We start from the raw sequence: 21464 nt of genomic DNA, 5'->3' as shown, positions 1-21464 counted from the left end.
AGCCCACATAGCTAAGCCTGGTTTGAAGGAGTATTCTGAGGTCAGGTGTCTGACCTGTCCTTGCAACATCAAGTGATTAAGACCTTTCTTACATCAGTGCGAAAGTCTACACTGAATAGAGGAGAAGGTGGTGTTGGCGACTGTGTTGCCACAGGAAGAGTTGAAGAGACAAGAGGTGTTTTCTGAGTGTGGTACTGTGCCCACTGCTCTGGCTTTCTTCTTATCTGCTCCTCGCAACTGGTCTTCAAATGACCACAAGGTTCCTAAGGGGGGATAAAAGAAACAATCTTAATCATCTAGGGAGCAGTAAATAAATTTAACTATGCTCTGTGGAAATAATGTAAACAGTTCATTATTGTGGGGGCAAAAAAAAAAAAAAAAAAACAGTAAAGAAGTCACCTTAGCCTGTTCTCCACGCATTTAAATGGAAGGGTTAATATTTCATCCAGCGATGTTAAAAGTAGTATCTGAGCACTCAGTTTTCTGGTTTAGGGAAGTCATTTCTATATACATGGAATACTGAAAATAGGCCCTGTCTTTGTATTTTGGAGATTTCTTTTTACTTTCCCATCAGTTTCCTATCCAAGCATTAACATTTATTGAGCATTAATATGTATCAGGTCCAGTTCTAAAGGCTTTGTTTTTCTAATTTAATCCTCACAACAGCCTTATGAGGTAGGTACTACTATTACTGCCACTAAACATGAAAAACCTGACACAGAGAAGTCAAGTAACTTCTGTAAGTCACACAATTCATAAGTGGAGGAGCCAGAAACCTATACCTGGGTGGTATGACAAGTTTGACGGCAGGCTCTTACCCACTATACTACCGTAGCACTCTCCTATTTCCACCATTACTTACCCTTGGTAAAGGCACACTTGTCCTTGGCTCACTTGGTGGCTGACAAGCCACTGAATAATACCCATCTAATGAGTTATATCTTTCCCGCAAAGACGTCTGATAAACAGACGAGTGCATCACATCCATTGGAGGTAAAGAATTGCTTCTAATAATGTCATCTCGTTGGTACATAGGTGGGCGCCAGATGCGCCTGCTGTCGTACACAGGAGCATACATTCCAGAAGGTACTGGAGGAACTGGTCCATACGGCTGCGGAGGAGGAGGTTGGTAAGGAGAAGAATTCATTCGATCTCGAGGGGAAAATGTACTGTAATGATCAGCATATGGCATAGAAGCAGGTGGGAGGGAGGACTCTGGAACATTATTGGACCTCACAAAGCGAGGAACACAGGGAGCCACACCAGCTGGTACCGTTGGAGGTGGTGGGTAGTATCCTTGAAAATTAGAAAGAGGAATATTTAATGTAATCTCAGCAAAATCCAACATCTTATAAAAGTTTAAGTCTAAAGTAGCCTTTAATGTGGGAAAAGAAAGTAAGCTTTGAACTTTAATCACTCTTGCTTTAGAAAGAAATTACTTTCAGAATCCTACTCTATGAAAATCATTAAAGTTCACTATTTTGTTAAACTGTTTCTCAAAAACACAAGACAGAACTATTAACAGATGGCTGGCAAATTTCCTTCTAGGGCATCTATTGCCACAGGTTTTGGATTAAGTAATTAGCTACATTACCAACTCATAACTTTTGAGGAGCAGAGGTTAAAGACCTTTCAGAATCTATATTAGTTGTACATTGTCTTGCCAAAATTATACAGAAGCATATATAAACCAAATATTCTGCAAATTATTTCAAGGGATAGACAAAATTCCCTGAAGTTCATCCATGGACCCCATATTTCATGCGTAAGAAGGAGAATCTTAAAACTACTGGCATGTAGAATCGATTTTTAGGGCAGAAAGAAAGCTTAGTCCAAAGGATTAATTTTTTTTTCTTCTTTTTTCTTTCTATTTTTTTTAGTAGGCTCCATATCCAGCATGGAGCCCAATGCAGGACTTGAACTCATGACCCTGAGATCCAGACCTGAGCTGAGATCGAAAGCTGGACACTTAACCGACTGAGCCACCCAGGTGCCCCCAATTAATTTAATGTAGCGGGGCACCTGGGTGGCTCGGTTAGTTAAGTGTCTTCTTCGGCTCAGGTCATAATCCGAAAGTCCTAGGATGGAGCCCCACTCTGGGTTCCCTGCTCAGTGCTGAGTCTGCTTCTCCCATTCTCTCTCTCATTTCTCTCTCTCTCAAAATAAAGAAATAAAATCTTTTAAAAAAATTTCTTAATGTAGATACTCTAGATAAGGGATTCACTTATCTAAGGATAAGAAATGTTATATTACAGTTTCTTTTTTTTCTTAGAATTGTCTAAAATTACTTACCTGTCTGTGGGTACTGTGGAACTTCAAAGGGTATCTGAGTCCTTGGATCTTGAAAATACTGAATATTTTCAGAATGCTGAGGATATACTGGTACTCTAGTTATAAATGGGCTGGATTTTGGAGGCACAGAATTCAGCTCTGTTCCAACATTAGAAGGCCCAGCTGAGGTAGCCACTACATTACTTACAGGAGTCTTGGGTGGAGAGCCAATTTTACTGGAGAGATAATTTATCAAGAACAAAGAATAAATCACTGTCTGTAACTGTTTTCTTCCTCAGTAGGAATTTTTCATAAAATTATACAGTGAAACCACTAATAGGAGAAACTTCCATAGTGACAAATAAGGCAATGAATTTCACTGCCAACTTTCCACTGCTAAGTCACAGAATCATAGTAACAGATCTCATATTCTAGTGAAGGCAAAAAGAAATGCAAACAAATCCCAGGTACCAATGTAACCCTCCAATCCCCTTTTACTCATTCTTTAAACAAAGATTTTTTTCCTAGAGAAAAATTTTTTTTTCCTAGAGAAAATTTTTAAAAAGATTATTGTTCAAGAAGTTCTCAACAGAAATATATAGCTAACCCTTGAACAATGCCAGTTTGAACTGTACAGATTCACTTATATGCAGATTTTTTCAATGAATACAGTACTATAAATGTATTTTATGCTTTCTTTTTAAAAAATACTTTTTAGTTATTTTTTTAAAGTAAACCCTCAATGTGAGGCTCAAACTCATGACCCTGAGATCAAGACTTGCATGTTTTCCCAACTGAGCCAGCCCCTCCTTATGTTATCTTAATGACATTTTCTTTTCTCTAACTTTATGGCAAGAATACAGTAATATAGTACATATAATCTACAAAATCTGTGTTGACAATATGGTATTGGTAAGGCTTCTGGTCAACAGTAGGCTATTAATAGTTATTTTTTTGGGGAGTCAAAACTTACACTCAGACTTCAGACTGCACAGGGGTTGGATGCCCTCAACCCCTGTGTTTTCAAGGGCCAACTGTAGTCCACCAGAATTCTTTGGGACAAAGAAGATGAACATGTAAAAGAAGGGTTGTTCTATTAAGAGATACATGGACTGAAATGTAAACTCCTTGAAGAAAGGCCATTTTTGTCCTTTGGGGGTGAGGGGCAAAGGAAGAAGAGAGATAATCTTAAGCAGGCTCCAAACCCAGCCAAGAGAATGTATGAGGCTCAATCTCACAATCCTGAGATTGAGACCGGAGTCAAAAATAAGAAGTTAGATGCCTAAACAGCTGAGCCAGCCAGGTACCATTTTTTGTCCATTTTGTTAACTGCTGTCTCTCCAGAGTTTTGGTAACTGTTGTATTTAGAATTCCTGGCACACAGTAGTCACTCAGTAAATATCTGTTGAATAAATGAAATAGTTTCTGCCACACAGTAGATAATTAATAACTAATGGCAAAATGCCAATTATAGTTACTTATTAAATTGGTGTAAAATACACAATCTTTATTATTTTTTTTAAACAAAGGATTTTCTTTGTGGAGTCATCAAGCAATCAGTGTTAGAGGATCTCATCATGGCTTTCTTATGTCCTATTAAGAAGTACAACATTAGCAGACCTTAGATATATGGTGGCTACAGAAAATAAACAAGTTAATGATGCGGAACTCAGTATGTTGCATCCCAAGTAGATTAGAGAGTTTTTCTCAAACTAGAGAAGCCCTTTTAAAGCTAGAATATAAATAAGGAGTATGGGTTGCTTTTAAGCCTAGCACAGCAGATTAGTCTAGCAGATGTTTACTCCTATGTGTAAAATGGAAATAACTAAAGAACTGTGGGTAACAATAGTAGATACAAATTCACTGACTTACAGTTTAAAGATATTTTAGGACTATGCTTATTCTTTACAGTTAAATAAAGGCATCAAGAAAAATGATTAGGATTTCCTTATAACAGTAATGTACTCTTACTGAGCAATTACCGAGCACATTCCAGGCACTATAAATCGTGCTTTATATAGGTTATCTGGTCTTTCCATATCAAAATGTTATATACTATAAAATTTGGATAAGTACTTTGAGAAAAGGCAAATTTTTAGACTTGTCAGCAAAAAGGTATCAAAATCCATGAGAAGATTCACAGCCTCATTAGATCATGCAAGCTATCTGTAAAAATCAGATGTAAGGAAAATGCTAGCCACTAGTCAAATTCCAGTCACAGAGCTAGATTCCTACCCCTGTAGCCTACAGGATTTTCAGGATTCTAGGCTCTCCCGCAGCATGCCCCTCCTGTCTATGTGATTTTGCCTGTGCTGCTTACTGTACTGAGGAGTCCTTCCTATCCATATTTTTGGAACTAGCTCAGGTGTTCCTGAGCTCACCTTATCTCTAAGAAGCCTCCTGCAATAACTCCCTGCAGAATGTATTCTTCTTCTGTGTTCTAATAATACCTGGAACACAACTCCATTACAGTACCTCTCAGAATACAGTATATGGTATCTCTTTATGTCTGCCTCCCAAACCATACTGTAAGATCCTCAGAAGCAGGGAGTAGTATTATCTAGTTCATTTTTGTTACATTTCCACCAATTGGCTGGTAGAAGATCCATAATTTTTGAATAAATGATTTATTTAGATTATTTTTTTAAGTTTTTCATTTTAAAAAACTGAGATATAAAAACCAAAACAAAACAAAACAAAACAAAAACCTGAGATATAAATATACCTACTGAAGGTGTACAATTCAGTGATTTCTGGTATATTTCCAGGGCTATACAACAACTATCATCACTATCTAATCCTGAGACCGGGCAGCCCTGGTGGCTCAGTGGTTTAGCGCCGCCTTCGGCCTGGAGTGTGATCCTGGAGGCCAAGGATCGAGTCCCAAGTTGGGCTCCCTGCATGGAGCCTGCTTCTCCCTCTGCCTATGTCTATGCCCCACCCTCCATCTCATGAATAAATAAATATAAAATCTTTAAAAAAGAAAAAAATCCTTAGACATCTTCATCGGCCCTGAGAGAAATCTCTATAGCATTCACTCCCCAGCCTCCAGCAACCACTCACCAACTTTCCATCTCTATGGATTTGCCTATTCTGGACACAGACATAAATGACATTCTATCTTATATGGGCTTTTGTATCTAGCTTGTTTCACTTAACATAGTTTTTAAGGTTCATCATATTGTAGTATATACTAGTACTTCACTCCTTTTTTAAGACTGAATACATTCCATTGTATGGTCATAAAACAGTTCCACATTATTTTGCCAAAACCCTTCAAAAGCTCATTTTCTAAACGTATATATAACACAAGGTCTCCATAATCTGGTGCCAACCTATCTGTCTAATCTTATTTTAACCAGTCCCTAACAGAACTGTAAATTCTAATAGGTTGGTTTCTTTAATATTCCATATAATTAGCTATATTACATATTTTGTTACATATAATTTTCCAGAAGGCAGACTGACAGATTATTTAGGGGCAACAAAATCTGAACACGTTAAAACTCAGATTATAAGACCCTAAAACAAAACCAAAGCATGAGATTTTAGAGGTGGAAGTAACCCTTCTGATTGTCAGAAAGTTGTAAAAGTTTTTCTTAAAGTACCAAACCCCTTTCTTATGCTGAAACCCAACAATATTGGTAATAACAACAACAACAGGTATTTACTGAGTGCTATCTGACAGGCACTGTTCAAAACACACTGCACTTACAATTCACAAATCCGCACAACCAACATATGTAGTAGTTGCTATCATTGTACCAATTTTATGGATGAGTACACTGAGGAAGACAGATTAACTGGCCTAAGATCAAACAGCTAGAAAACAGTGAATCTGAATTTGAACCCAAAGAGTTCAACTCCCAAGAGTCCTCTCTTAACTACCACATATCATTAGAGTACAAAGAGGAATTGTTCAGACTGAAGCAGAGGCTGGAGGCTCAGCATCTCACCTTGCTTAGATTTCTATTTAGTTTCTTTCTGGCACTTCTATGGACTCAATCCTAAAGTTCCAAGAAGTAAGTGTGCGGGGGGGAAAAAAAAACAAGAAACAATTCTGGTACACCTCTTCAGTTTATAGTTAGGGAAAATAAAACCCACAGCTGAAGTGACTTTCTAAGATCATAGAGCTATATTTAACTGCACAGCCAGGACTACAACTCAAATTTTTTGGTATTTAAGGCTTTTTCTACTATGTGAAGCATTCTGCATAAAAATTCTGACTAACTCTTCTTCCTTAGGATAAATAAAAATATTCAGGCATTTTTAAAAAACTCACAATAACAATTTTTACGTAATACTTACTTTTCAGTGACAGACTCTGCAGAAGGCCCAGTAGCATTCTGACCATTAGTGCCAACCTTCCCCACTTTCTTCACAGTCTCCAGAGCTCTTAACGTACTGTCAGTACTACGTGGGATTAGCTGGGAAACATTGTTTTCTGCATTTGAAATTCCGTTTGTACTTGGAACAATTTTCCCCGTTGTTTCAGTACTTCCTATGACAGAAATGACATTTCCGGCTGTGGTTGTGACAGTGTTGTTTACACCAACTTTATTTAGAAGAGGAAATGTTCTTACAGTTGCATTGATCTTTTTGTTCCTTAATCGATACCTGTTTCAAAAACAATCAACATATCGGTGAATACTTCACTAAATTTACCCTGAAGGGGGAAAAAAAGACAATGGGAAAAGATTTAAATAAGTGGAAACAGCCATGAAGAAAAGTTTCTTCAGCTAAATATCAATTACAGTCTATATTAAAACCTGCTGTGACAGGTGCCACATGAAAATAAATATGCCAGGGCTATCTGGGTGGCTCAGTCAGTTAAGCATCTGCCTTCAGTTCAGGTCATGATCACAGGGTCCTAGGATGGAGCCCCTCTCAGGCTCCCTGCTTAGCAGGGAGTCTGCTTCTCCCTCTCCTTTTGCCCCTCTCTCACACTCACGCTCTTTCTCTCTCTCAAATAAATAAAATTTGTATATAAAAATAAAATATATATGGCATACACAGACACACACGTAGGCATGTAATTAATATAGCAAGCAAAATACACATGTACTCAAAGACGCCTTTTGCGGGAATGGGAAGAGATCCTTTTGAAAGTTTTATATAACTGGAATATAAAGTACACTTTATAAAAATGAAAACAACCATACCAAATTTATTTAGCAATGCAGAATGAAAAGATATGCAAGAGCTGACAAAATTCTATTATCAAATTGTTAGAGCATTATATAAATTTTAAAAATTATGAAATCAAAACTCATTCTTAAACAGTATACCAAAATATAGAAATTTAGTATTACCATTTTTCAGATTAGTTTATGCCTAAAGTAAAAACTATTTGGATTAAAGACTTTTCTGATATTAATTTAAGGATTTTATTTATAGTGGTCAGATATAACACTAATATATACGGCAATTTGATCTTGGGAGTCCATTTAAGAAAATCTGTTTCCATTTGTACAATTCAAAAACTTCAGTATAATGTGGTTCTGATCAATGTTTCCTCTAATACTTTCAAGTACTGATCAACTGTTACATGAATAGACAATTCTACACATTTGAAGTCATAATTACATTTGCCTAAATTAATCTGCTATTGTTATACACAAACATATGATAAATATAAATAGCAGTGATGAGCAATGCCTTCACAACAGCGTCCCTTTTCATCCCTCAGTATCTATAAACAGCCTCATTATACAATGCTGTACTTCTCCCCCCCCCCACACACACACACACACGACAGAGGCATGTGGAGGTCAGTAAAAGACAGGTGTCCCCAGAGTAGACTGGCTGAGGATGCAGTGACAATAGGTTATGGCCAGTCTCCATATGTCATCTCAGAGATTCTGGGGAGCCACTGATGAGGAGTAGGGTACCAGCAAACCACTATATTAGAAAGGCAGTTTGGTGGCATGAAGGAGCCTTCTCTTTCCTCAACACACTCTCTGAAACCTATTTATTCTTCACCTCAAAGGTTCCTGCACAAAACACTCTGTTGCTCCTTGCTTTCCATCCTCAAAGGACAAATTTCAGCTATCCTTAAGATTACTCTGGCAGGCAAAAAACAAAGTTTCAATTGTGCATACCTTTAAGGAGAAGTGTTCTAAGAAGTAAAACCTTAAATAAGGGAAGTAAAACAAGTGACAAAGTGGGATACATATTGGACTCCTAGCAACTAGGCAGCTAAAGACTCGGACTTACGGATCTGGACCTCAAGCTTAAAAAAGCCAATTACTTCCTATTTTAAAATCATCTTTGAGCTCCCACAAGTGCTCACTCTCTGTCTTATGCAGCTTTGAATCCCCTTCAGCTCCCTTGGCTCACTCCCCCTGTTGAACTCACCTGGTAAAAACCATCAGATTCTTCACTTATTCTCTCATTCTGTGCCTGCTACCAGGCAGCTGAACGTTGGTAGAGAAAAACCATGCCATCATGCTCTCTAGACTCCCTTCAAAATTATGATCAATTATTTAAAATGGGCCAACCAATAATAATTCTCTACTAAGTTCACTTTCCCATCTTGAACATCCTTTCCGCCTCCACAGCTCCTCCACCACTGATAATACTGCCTCCCACTTCACAGAGAAAACAGATGAAATCAGAGGAGAATTACTTCTCTCACCACCAATTTTAGGAACCTTCCTGCATCTGTAACTACATGCTCCTCCAAAAAATAGGATGAAGAGTTCCTGCTCCTAACTCAGGCTAATCTTGCCACTTGGGTTCTACCAAGGGCCTCATCTCTCCACTTGAGCCACAGGTCCTAAGCCCATCATCTGCCTTTGCAAAGACTTCACTCCTGCAATGATCTGTTGTTCTAGTGCACCATTGTTTCATTTGGGTGTCTCCTTATATGTCATATCCTCTGAGATGTCTTCCCAGACAACTTATCTAAAATATCTCCCCTTCCCCAATTGTTCTCTTTCCCCATACCTTGTGTTATTTTTCTTCGATAGCATGGATCTGTATCAGATATTATGCTTTCTATTTATTTGCTTTATGTTAATCTTTTCTGCTACAATGTAAGCCCCACAAGAGCAAGGATTTTTGCCTTTTTTACTCACTCTCTATGTTCAGCACATCATACAGTGCCTGGTACATAGATTAGATATCCAATAAATATTTGCTGCATGAATGCAGAATAAGCCTCTAACTTCATATGGCCAAGAGAATTACTGATTTTTCCACCCCAAAAGCATTTTCCATCTCAGTAAAAGACATTACTTGGTTATGCAGGTCCCAAACCTTGGGAGTCATTCCTGATTCTTCTATTTTTTTTTTTTTTTGGATTTTTAAAATTTATATATGAGAGAGAGAGAGAGAGAGACAGGCAGAGGGAGAAGCAGACTCCGTGCCAGGAGCCTGATGCCAGACTCGGTGTGGGGACTCCAGGATCACGCCCTGGGCCAAAGGCAGGCGCTAAACCGCTGAGCAATCCAGGAATCCCCCTTCTTTTTTTTTTAAAGTGCATATTTAATCTATCAGCTCTATCAGCCTCAATTCTGAAATATATCCCAAATCTGACCACTTTTCATCATTTCCACTACTATAGTCCTAGGACACCAAGGTATCAATCTTGTGCCTGAACCACTGTAGTAGTTTAACTAGTCTCCAGCCATGCAGACACTAGTTACATTCCTAAGACAAAATTAAACTCTCATTGTTGCAGGTTGGCTGGCTGGCTCAGTTGGTAGAGTATGCAACTCTTGATCTGCTCAGGGTCCTGAGTTCAAGCCCCATGTTGGGCGTAGAGCTTACTTATAAAATATATAGGACAGCCCCGGTGGCACAGCGGTTTAGCGCCGCCTGCAGCCCGGGGTGTGATCCTGGAGACCGGGGATCGAGTCCCACATCAGGCTCCCTGCATGGAGCCTGCTTCTCCCTCTGCCTCTCTCTCTCTCTATGAATAAATAAATACAATCTTTAAAAAATAAATAAATAAAAATAAAATATATAAAAGAGAAAAAAAAATCTCGTTGTATTTGAATAAAACCCACAGTGGCTTCCACATTACTCACCGTGGTCCATAAGGCCAGTATGATCTGGTCCTTGCCTACCTCTCCAATCTTATCTTTTGTCATTCTCATTCTCCATCTTCCAGACACAGTGGTCTTGTTTCTAGTTCCCAAGCATGCCACACTTGCTTCCACCTCAGACTTTCTTAAAGTATTTTATCAGTAACTGAAATTGTTTTACATGTTTACAGTTCCTCTTCCTCTACTAGAAGCACCTCAAATAGTATCTAGCACCTAACAATCATTTTTATAAATATTTGTTGAGCTGGTTGATCCCAGGGTTTTGATACTCTCCAGAATGCAACTCTTGGAAACAGGATTCTAATATTCTACATTCTAAGATATATTCATATAAATATTTATTTTTAGGAGAGACTGATGAGCATTTACATTTAGTTTGGTTAGAGAGATGCATAGTAGAGCAAGCAGGCCGGAGTAAAATTAATTTAAGTAAAACAAATGTTTGCTGAGCTCCCGGTGTATTATTTGAAATAAGACAAAGGTTCTACCCTCAAAAACTCAGAGATGGGTAACAATGTGTATTTTTTAGCTAATAGGATAGTGACATCTTCCACTTCTTTAATCCTTTGTATCATCTTAATTTTTTCTTCTTTTTTCAAACAGCAACGGAGAATGTGAAGCTGGCTGGAAATATGAATTGTAGATTATATGCTCTTTCAACATAAATATACTGAATTTACATATCAGATACTTGCTAAGTGCAAAAAATATCAAGATGAGTTACCCATAGGATAAATGAAGTCCAGTGAAAATACGCACATGCAAATAAATAATTGCAACATGACAAGAGAACTGTGTGTTATAAAGTTACCAAGTATAAAAGCACAACACCAGCACAGTGAGGGAAGCAACTAACACTGCCTGGGACATTAGGGAAGTGCTTAGAAGTAAGTTAACATCTGTGTAGGACTAGGAACAGGAGCTCTCCAAATAGAGAAGAAAAAAGCATATGATATAGAGAAACAACATGTGCAAGGGAAAGAATGAAAGAATTTATGTAGTAAATGGTGATTAACTAGGTGTACCTTAAAAAAAAAAAAAAAAAAAGACTGCAAAAGCCTTTCCAGTAAGGCTGGAAACCTAGATTAGGACCAGATCCTATGATACACTGAGGAACCAATTTAGAATGTAAAGCAGAGGGGATCCCTGGGTGGCTCAGCGGTTTAGCGCCTGCCTTTGGTCCAGGGCGCGATCCTGGAGACCCGGGATCGAATCTCACGTCGGGCTCCCGGTGCATGGAGCCTGCTTCTCCCTCTGTCTATGTCTCTGCCTCTCTCTCTCTCTCTCTCTGTGACTATCATAAATAAAAATTAAAAAAAAAAAAAAAGAATGTAAAGCAGAAGATGGATATGATTAGATGTTTACTGGCAAAAGAAAATCTTGGTAACAATGAAATAGGCTGAACATAAGATGCCAGATAAAAGTACTACTACATTGATAAATTAGACAAACACATGTGAAACACTAAAAATAGTACCAGACATAAAAAGTGACCAATTAATTTGGCTATAATTATTATTTTTATATTACTATTATAATCTCAGATAAGACACAATAAAATTCTGAAGTAGGTACTAGAGATGAAGAGTAGAAAGGCAGCTTGAAGACAGAAGAGGTGAAATGGGCTGTCAGCTGAGGCACCAGTTATGGGTGGAATGGCAATGAAATCAGTTTCTCCTCTGACTTTATCCTTCCTAAGCAAGGTCCCCTAAAAAGTTCACTTTAGCTAAGAAACTCTATTTTAGCTAGGGGGCAAGCTCAATAGATCTCCTAGAGTCTCAAAAATCACCCTGATGTAAACCCCTGTATACAGAGCTGCTTAAGACTGGGTGCAAAGAGCATCTTTTTGTTGGGAGGACTCCTGCAGCCTCTCTAGGCTCTTCCAACTGGGGGAAAAACAGAGAAGAGAAGCAAGTTTCTAGTCTTTTTTTTTTTTAACCTCACACACACTTATCCTCTATCTCATTGTGGCTGATGCAGAGCTCAGGGCCCAGTGTTAACAACTGAGGAGAGAAGACCATAATCAACAAGAAAGATACAGTCCATTGAGCTTACACTGCAATAAGGCAGCCAGTCAGGAAGGCAGAGGTCAGCAAGCTACCTCTTGTGGGCCAAAGTTGTTATAAGTATACAGCTATGCCTGTTTTATGCACTCTGGTAGCTTTTCTGCTACAATGGCAGAATTGAGTGCTTGTGACAGAGTTCACCATATGTTCCACCAAACTGAAAATATTTACTACCTGGACCTTTACATAAAAGTTTGCCAACCACTAAAATCTACCATAGGTTAATCATAATTTTGATAAGCATGACAAAGAGGAACCTGGTTTAGTATGTAATATTAGGAGGACCCCCCTGAAAAAGTAAAGGATAAGCTAGAAAAAAAGAAAATGCTCTCGAAGGCAAGTCCCAAGGTACAGCATGATGTAGAAGCTCTAAGATGGGAAGGAGCATGGTGTGTTCCAGGCACTGACAGAAGGTAAGCGTGGCCTGAGTATAGAATACAATTTGGGAGCACTGTGAGATGAGATCAGAAAGGTAGGCACGTAGATGGTGCAGGGCCCACAACCTAGATTTTATAACTTATCCACAGGGTAATGAGAAATTGTTTTGCATGATCTGCAATGAGCCTAATGTATAAAGTTCTCCCTGTTTTGTGGGGAATAATGGGTTTGTTGCAGAGCAACAATAGCTGTAAGACTAGTTAGGGGACAATGGCAGATTGGGAAAAGGGGATGAGAGCTTGGACTGTAAAACTAGAAAGAAAAATTGAGAAACAAACATACAGGCAGGAAGCTGAAATGATGTGGTGACTAAGACAAGCAGGTGAAAGAAAGATGACAGGTGATTCCTTTAACATGGCATGTATAACTCGCTGGACAGGGTACACTGGGGGAGAGCAGAACGAAAGGAAGGAGTAGAAAACTAGCTCAACTTGAGTTTAAAGTGTCTAAAAACAAAAGGGAGATGTTCATTAAGAGTTGATACACAACCCAGTTATACACTAGAAAGGCTGGAATCAGTTTTTGGGCAAGATCTCAATGATGAATGTTTTGGTTAAAAAAACAAGAGTGGCACTTGAGTGGCTCGGTCCATTAAGTGTCTGCCTTCGGGTCAGACCATGATCTCAGGGTCCTGGGATCTGGCCTGAATTGGGCTCCCTCCCCTTCTCCTTTTGCCCCTCTCCCCTACTTGTGTGCTTTCTCTCAAATAAATAAAATCTTAAAAAAATAAAAATAAAAATAAAAAAAGGAAACTTAGACAATACGTAATATAGTTAGTTTATATCCATTTATTTCTGTGTGTGAGGTAAATGGACAGTGCAAGAGGGATTACCCAGAGGACAAGAGAAAAGAAGATGCAGAGAAAAGAATGTTAAAAAGACCAAAAGTCATTAAAAAAAAAAAACTTTATCTGCTATACTTTTTTACCTGGGACTTTGCTGTTATCTTCAATTGAACCTGAGCAAATAAGATTGCATGGAAGGGTGTTTTTGTTCTGCCCAAGTGCTTAGCAAAAACATGGATTCCAGCTATATAATGGTCTAAAATATGACCTCTGAATAAGATTCTAAGTCAATTATTATGTTAATCTTGCTTTGAGAAGTGAGAAGGTACAGTTTAAAAGAAAAGATTATCTTGCAATCTAAAGAATTCTACAATGTGAACTTCATCACCACAAACTTTAAGACTACAGAGGACACTTCATAATGATACCAAATTAAACCCATATGAAAAAGAATTCTCATAACTTACTTTTCAAGCTCTTCCTGAGAATGGGCAAAAGTACAGTTTGTTCCTCGGGGACATCCTCCTTGTTGACGCAGGTCTCGGCACATGCTAGTCTTGTATTTGCTGTTAGGCTGAGGCTATGAGAAAGAAAATTGGTGTGTGGAAAAGTGAAGACTCTTGAGATTTCAGAATTTTATGATTTACCCTTTAGTTCTTTTTCACATTAGAGAAGTAATTCTTGTGCTGAAGCAACTGCCATTCCACCATTTCCCGTTAGGCATTACCCACGGTAACTCTGAACTGCTGTTTCAAATATTTCTTCTGAGGATTATCTGAAACTGGTTTAAATGTTGTTTATTTATTTGTCAGGCAACACAATGCCCACAAAACTAAAAGATTTTCTCATCAATTCACTGCTGTCTTAAAATTATGATACCAAAACAAATGATTTAAAAAGCATTTAAAAAGCCATAAGCTTTGTCCACTTAAACTTTCCCAGGAGAGAAAGAATACAATTTCCCCTGAAAGAAAATTTATAAAACCAACTTATTTGTCAGCTTGAGGGTACAACTCTCTTCTTAGGCTTGGAGCTGTTTAAGTTCACATAACAATGAGGCAAAATATAAAAACCTCCTGTAACTGGCATAACTGCATCAAAATTTAAGATGTCATTGTTATTTTTGTGACCTTAACAAAGATGAAACATTTATCTGTCAATGTTTGAATATCATAATGTTTTCTAACAGAATAAAGGCAGAAGAGCAGAAAGATCACTTTCAGAGTAAATCTGATCCCAGTTCTATCACTTATTGCCACCAGGACCTTAGATTTGTTATTTAACCTCTTTAAACTTCAGTTTGGAAAAAGCAATTACCTTGCAGGTGGCGGGGAGGATTAGAAATTATCTAAATAAAACACTGAACATAGGAACTTGGCTCACAGTGACATAATAAATGGGAATCATTATTAGAATAAAAGATTACACCTTAGACAACGCTTTCTGAAGTACATTGCAAATATTTTAAAAATTCAAACTCCACACATTTACAAACAGATATTCATTTGTATGAGAGCAATGGAGAAAAAGCTGACAATTTCCCTACATGAGAAAAGAATTAGACAAAATGTCTGGAAGGAATCACTGATCTATATTTGGTCAAAAACATGTGCAGTGAACTCTATATTCAAAATACTCTCCCAATGGTTACTGTGCTATGAATTATTTATCAGGCATACTAAAACTTGAGTTTCTCCCAAAAGAACAGATAATAGAAAACTAAAAGAGCAGAGTCATGTAAGAAGTCCATTAACCAAAAAAGCTTGTTCAAGTTGTTCAGGATGAACCTCTGTCAGAGGTAACAGTGGTCAGAAGTGAACATGCTTACCTGAGGTGTCTCATGGCCTTTTCTACTATAATTTTGTATGAAGTCCACAAGGCCATGAACCACTGTTTTAACAGCTACCATTGCATTTTCTAGCTGCTCCCAAGTTGGTGAAACAGCATCTAATAAAATAAGCCATCAAGGAGATGGGGGAAGAATTTGTTAGCAGTAATTCTCTTGTGTTATCTACCTCAAAGGTAGAAAAACTATAAGCAACAGAGTATTTTTCCACATACCTGGATTAGGGTCTATGTTTGCAAGAAGTTCTAAATGAGGCCTCAGTCTATTTAAGTTAGCTGGGTCACCTGTTCGTTGCAAAACAATTGTCAATTCCTGGACACTCTTTGCAAATGATTCTGGAGACTGCAGCTAACAAACAGAAAACAGAATGGCTTTTACTCTGGTTCTTATGACACATCTATATTCAGATGCTTCATTTAGCCAACATTCTAAACCGGTTTCCAAGTGTCTTCAGATTCCATAATAGGACTATCAATGATGAATACAATTTTCACCTCAGAATCTGCCCTATGAAATTCATCATCAGACACTTAGAAAATTTACTTATAAGCTGTATTAGCTCTCTGGGGTCAGAACCCAGACAGATTCTGTAAGCCAGACTGCTTTTATGCTACTATCCTACATTTGCTTCCCTGTTGCCTCCATTAGTTTATTTTGAAGATTAAAAAAATAATAAAGGGATGCCTGGGAGGCTCAATGGTTGAGCTTCTGCCTTCTGCTTAGGGTGTGATCCCAGGATCCTGGGATCGAGTACCATATTGGGTTCCCTGCAGGGAGCCTGCTATTCCCTCTGCCTGTGTCTCTGCCTCTCTCTCTGGGTCTCTCATGAATGAGTAAATAAAATCTTAAAAAAATAAAAAATAATAAAAAGAAATAAAGATAAAATAATACAGCGTCTGATATTTAAAAACATAGGAATCTCCAACTAATTGTCTCTTTAGTCCCTTCTGAAGATTGCAATGCTCTTCAATGTAACAGCAATGATATAAAACAAGCATCACTAATTTCACAAACCTTATCAATGATAGACTGCATGTGTGATTTATGTGCCAAGTCACCATACAGAAGTGAGGACCACTGCTCAGGTGAAATGCGGAGTCCTGCTTCCATTGCAATATGAACAATTTGGGCATCATGTTCTCTGCGTAATGCTTCGTAACTCCTAAATTCCTCCTTTAGCTGCATCAAGGAAGAGTCTTCATCCCTTTTGGTAACCTAAAAGATAGAAAGGAGAAAAAAAAAATCAAAATTGGTCTGCTCTCTCCCCTCCTTCAATCAATTCTTTTGTGGGGAGCATAGAGGTGTCAGATACTAGACAAAAAAGGTGCAAGGAAAAGAAAGGTCTTTTCACAAATTTTTTGGAACAAGGCAGAACTTACATAACCCAGTACATAGTTTTGCCTTCCTTCAGTGAGCTCAGCAACTGATAAGAAGACGCTTGTAAACAGAAAATTATAGTATGTGTGCTATTATAATGCTCCACAGCAACATAAAGGAAAGGCAGTTAAATCTGACTGGTGGGAGAAAGGGGTTACAGAGAAGGCTTCCCCCACTTGAAAGCTGCATAAACTAAGTCTTGAAGAATAAATAGTTTTCATGTAAGAAAGAAAATCCTAACAAGAGTAGTAAGTAGCAAAACAGAAAAATGAAAGAGCAGGGATCCCTGGGTGGCGCAGCGGTTTAGCGCCTGCCTTTGGCCCAGGGCGCGACCTTGGAGACCCGGGATCGAATCCCATGTCGGGCTCCCGGTGCATGGAGCCTGCCTCTCCCTCTGCCTGTGTCTCTGCCTCTCTCTCTCTCTCTCTCTCTGTGTGACTATCATAAATAAATAAAAAAAAAAAAATTAAAAAGAAAAATGAAAGAGCACAGCATATAGAATTAAAGGCTGAGATACAGGCTAGAAAAAAAAAATCACAGAGAGCCTTACAAACTATGGTGAGAAATTTGTATTATCCTGAAAGGCATGGGAAGCTAATAAGGACTTTTAAGCAGAGGAATGACAAATCAGTCCAGCCAACAGGTAGACATAGATATTAGCACTATCATGTGATAATTAAGAAATTTTCTATTACCATAAAAACGATCATTAGGATATTTATACAGCAGATACCTGACTTAAGTTATTTAAAAAATATAAATTCAAAAGTTTACAGAGCTTCACATATCCTACTGAAACTGTCTTATTTGCCAACATGCAGGTAGATGACTAGAAAATTTCCAAAATAGATGGTACATATTTATCTAAAACTTGTACACTGACATTTGAAACTTGGCTAGGATTCAGAATACCCAGGACTAGCACAAACTCTGAAACTCAGACTGAACAAATCATTCAAACTGTTCAAAATCATGATTTCTTCATTAGTAAAATGAAAATATCTCCAGACCACCTCACTGGTTGTTTCTACTGCTATTGTTGGCACATGAGACAACAATAGTATGACCCGCCCAGAACATGAAGATGGGAAAATCAAGTTACCAACTGAGAATTAATAGTATCAGTTCACAATTCTCTTTGGGAATAGGTAATTACATTATAGAAAAGTGTGGGACACCCGAAATTCTAATCAACACAAGTTTAGGTATAATTTAAGAGACAGCAGAGTATATAACTTAGAAATCACAAAAATCTTTTTTTTTTTTTTTAAAGATTTTATTTATTTATTTATGAGAGACCCAGAGAGAGCGGCAGAGACACAGGCAGAAAGAGAAGCAGTTCCATGCAAGGAACACAATGTAGGATTTGATCTCGACACTCCAGTATCATGCCCTGGGTGGAAGGGAGGCGCTCAACAGCTGAGCCACCCAGGCGTCCCTAGAAGTCACAAAAATCTATATTCTATGCTAACCTATTTAAAGAAACACCAAGAAAACAAAAAAGTTAGCAACCTAAAATATAGAAGAAACCCAAGAACCAGATGACAGTAGCACTGATTCAAATACCAAGTAGGCTACAGGGTGCCTTGTAGGCAGCATAAGCATCTATTCACCTGAGTGGTAAAGACAAGACACAGGTAGCTAACAGAGCCTGGTCATATTAAAGTTCTCACTACCACACATCAAAATCATCCACGAAGCATTAGAAACTACAATTTCAGGTAATCACAATTCCTGGCTTTGAAGACCACACAATTTAAAAAGTATATATGAATGCTCAAGTCCTATATCAGATACACCAAATCAGAATATCTGGGGATGGGACCCAGGAATGTATACTTTTAAAAACCCCACAGATAAATAATTCTGATGCAGATCATTAGTTGGGAATCACTGCATCAAACGTTAGAATCATTAACTCCCCTTGTGCTGATTCCATGCTAAACAAGCAAAGGTCTGATACTCTTCTGCAGGAAAATATCTACAATATGATGATTTAAGTCATGTAAGAGTTGCACTTCTCATTACAAATTAATAAAATTGATCATCGATTGTGTGTGACCTTGGTAAGGGTGCATCCGTTCCTGAAGAACTGTATGCACCCACAAAGTTCACATCTCTGAGCCTATAAAATCAAGGCAAGACCTTTGATAACAATGATTTTATCAGAGTAAACGATACCCAAGAGAGGTCTTTTGGCAGTTAAGTCAGCATGATATCCTTTTATTAATCTAAACACTGCTTTAGGGATCCCTGGGTGGCGCAGCGGTTCAGCGCCTGCCTTTGGCCCAAGGCACGATCCTGGAGACCCGGGATCAAGTCCCACGTCGGGCTCCTGGTGCATGGAGCCTACTTCTCCCTCTGCCTGTGTCTCTGCCTCTCTGTCTCTCTCTCTGTGTGACTATCATAAATAAATAAAAATTAAAAATAAATAAATAAATAAATAAATAAACACTGCTTTAATGTTTTAAGCTAGAGGCCAGTAAGGATGAAATGAGAGCATAAAATTGAAATCTTTTTCTATACTGTTATTCAAAGGTCAGATAGTAGTAACTGTAGATGTATGATCATAAACCACAAAGCAGTATGATGCCTATAAGAAAAAATACACATTAAGTCAGGAATACACAGTGTGAGAACCTAGTCTGTCACTTCAGGATGATAAATGATCTCTGTAATTTGGCTGCTTAGCCAAAAACATAATGTTTGAGGAATCAGGGATTCATTTCTATTGTTGCCCTAAGGGTACAAAATCAAGCACTATAACTATCAGGGAGATAGTGTCCAAGCCTCATTAGTGGAGATAAATGAGTTCATTTGAACAGATTTCCATCAGCAATTACCTGTTATTTCAAACTATGCAGTCTGCCGAAAAAATTTTTTTCTGTCTGTACTATTTTCACTCTTGGGCTTATATATAAAACCAGCAAAATAGCTTAAATAAGCTTTGGCTTTCAAATTTTGATGTTTTATAGAAGCCAAAGGACCTTTACAGTTCCAAGTCTTTGGGCCTTTCTCAAGATCCAGCTAGCAACCCCTACTTTTTTTTTTTTTTAAGTAGCAACCCCTACTCTTGAAATATGAAGAAACTTAAGGATATGGCCTACTTTCCACCTCCTTCAGTACCTATAATCACCCACAATTCTAAAAGACAATGAAACTACATTTCTAAATATCTTGGGGTTTTTCTGTCTTCTCCACCAAAACAAAACGCACACACAAAAATCACACTACCTAAATGCAGAGTGGGGCAAGTACCTCAACTTTTCACTCTTGTTCTGAGGCAACATTATAAGCCATCTTCAGATTAAAGGTTGTAATCTAATCACAACACGGAATAAGATAAAAATAACAGGAAGTTGAAACATTTACCAACTTTAAATACTTTTACCCTTTTAAGATGGTAAATTCATTTGAATTAGGCTGCTTTAGTCTACATTCATTATCCCAAGAATCAAGTTTACCAAATTATTTCCTTATGCTCCGTTTTGTGTTATGCACATCTTCACATGTTTATTCCCAAGAGGTAGCATCACAGATGCAAACAATGCAGAAGGAAAACAAAGTTTCCTTTCAACTCTTGAAAGCATTCTGTATTCCTGGAGCCTCTAGACCAGGTAACACTGATTCTAGAAAGCCTCTGTCTCACATACAAGCAACTAACATCTAGATGGTTGCTTGCTACTTACCTTAAAACATGAAGCTCGATACAGTAGTTGCACAACATGACCAATACTTGTTTTTGATGCCTGAGGAAATCTTGGTTCTAGTCTTTGCACAACAAAAAGTACCAGTACTTTCCTTGAGAGAGCAGAACCATCTTCTAATGCTAGCAACACCAGCTTTAAGGCCTCTTCTTGCATAGCTAGAAGTAAGGAACATGAATTCACAATTAATGAGAAACCTTGCAGATCATGTCTGCCAAACTTCTTTGGGTTTTAGTTCATGGCGGTCCATCATCCAGTCTATTTCATTAGCACAAAAAGAAGACCTCACAAATACAAAAATACAGTTTACTTAAAAATCAAACAAAATATAATTTCTATTAAATAACCATTTAGAACACAAGTCAACAGAATTTAAAATGTATCTTCTGAAGGTATTTAACGATCAACTAAATAATGTTAATGTTACAGTGCGAAGAAAAAAATCCTCATTTACAAAATACATGAAATTACTCTAACATATTGAATAACATATAAGGGACATATAGTAGTCTCATGATAAATGATCATTTTTCTTTAATGCGTGAGACTATTAGACAATTTGCCTGACAGAACAATTTTGCACATAATTTTAAAGTGATATTAGCCTCTGGGAGCAACACCTAAAGAAGGTATTAATTTATGTTGTTTTCCGGCCAGGGGTGTATATAGTATAATCTGAATCTAATCATGAGGGAATATCAGGCAAACCCAAATTAAGGAATTGTTTATAAAATAACTGCCTGTATTCTTCAAGAATACCAATATCATACAGAAAGGCTGAAGAATGGTTCCAGTCTCTTTAAGAAGATGAAAAGAGATGACAAACAGAATAAGTGATCTTGGCCTGAATTATATTCTGAAAGAAAATAAATTGCATTAAAGACATTTCTGGGGTAATTGACAAAAACAAAATACAAATTAGAT

General features: G+C 37.7%; 1 protein-coding gene and 1 non-coding gene across 6 annotated transcripts in view; both read right to left on the bottom strand.

Moving 5' to 3' along the window:
- Nucleotides 1-21464, bottom strand: part of RC3H2 (ring finger and CCCH-type domains 2) — a 61319-nt gene that overhangs the window by 20647 nt on the left and 19208 nt on the right. For 4 of the 5 annotated variants that reach the window (XM_025475043.3, XM_025475042.3, XM_025475046.3 and 1 more), the window contains exons 5-13: nt 20523-20698; nt 16471-16671; nt 15672-15804; nt 15439-15557; nt 14078-14190; nt 6580-6888; nt 2293-2507; nt 863-1296; nt 93-263 (exon numbers count right to left, since the gene is read on the bottom strand). In XM_025475043.3, the coding sequence (XP_025330828.1) occupies nt 93-263; nt 863-1296; nt 2293-2507; nt 6580-6888; nt 14078-14190; nt 15439-15557; nt 15672-15804; nt 16471-16671; nt 20523-20698 (1871 nt within the window). The remainder of the gene's footprint in view (nt 1-92; nt 264-862; nt 1297-2292; nt 2508-6579; nt 6889-14077; nt 14191-15438; nt 15558-15671; nt 15805-16470; nt 16672-20522; nt 20699-21464) is intronic. The other variant, XM_025475045.3, reaches the window with a different exon arrangement.
- LOC112677759 (small nucleolar RNA SNORD90) lies at nt 15891-16001 on the bottom strand. Its single transcript, XR_003147191.1, has one exon. It is a non-coding gene; the product is annotated as a small nucleolar RNA SNORD90 (small nucleolar RNA).

Source organism: Canis lupus, chromosome 9 (assembly GCF_003254725.2).
Source record: "Canis lupus dingo isolate Sandy chromosome 9, ASM325472v2, whole genome shotgun sequence".
NCBI classification, from domain to species: domain Eukaryota; kingdom Metazoa; phylum Chordata; class Mammalia; order Carnivora; family Canidae; genus Canis; species Canis lupus.
This window is presented reverse-complemented; position numbering and strand designations above follow the sequence as displayed.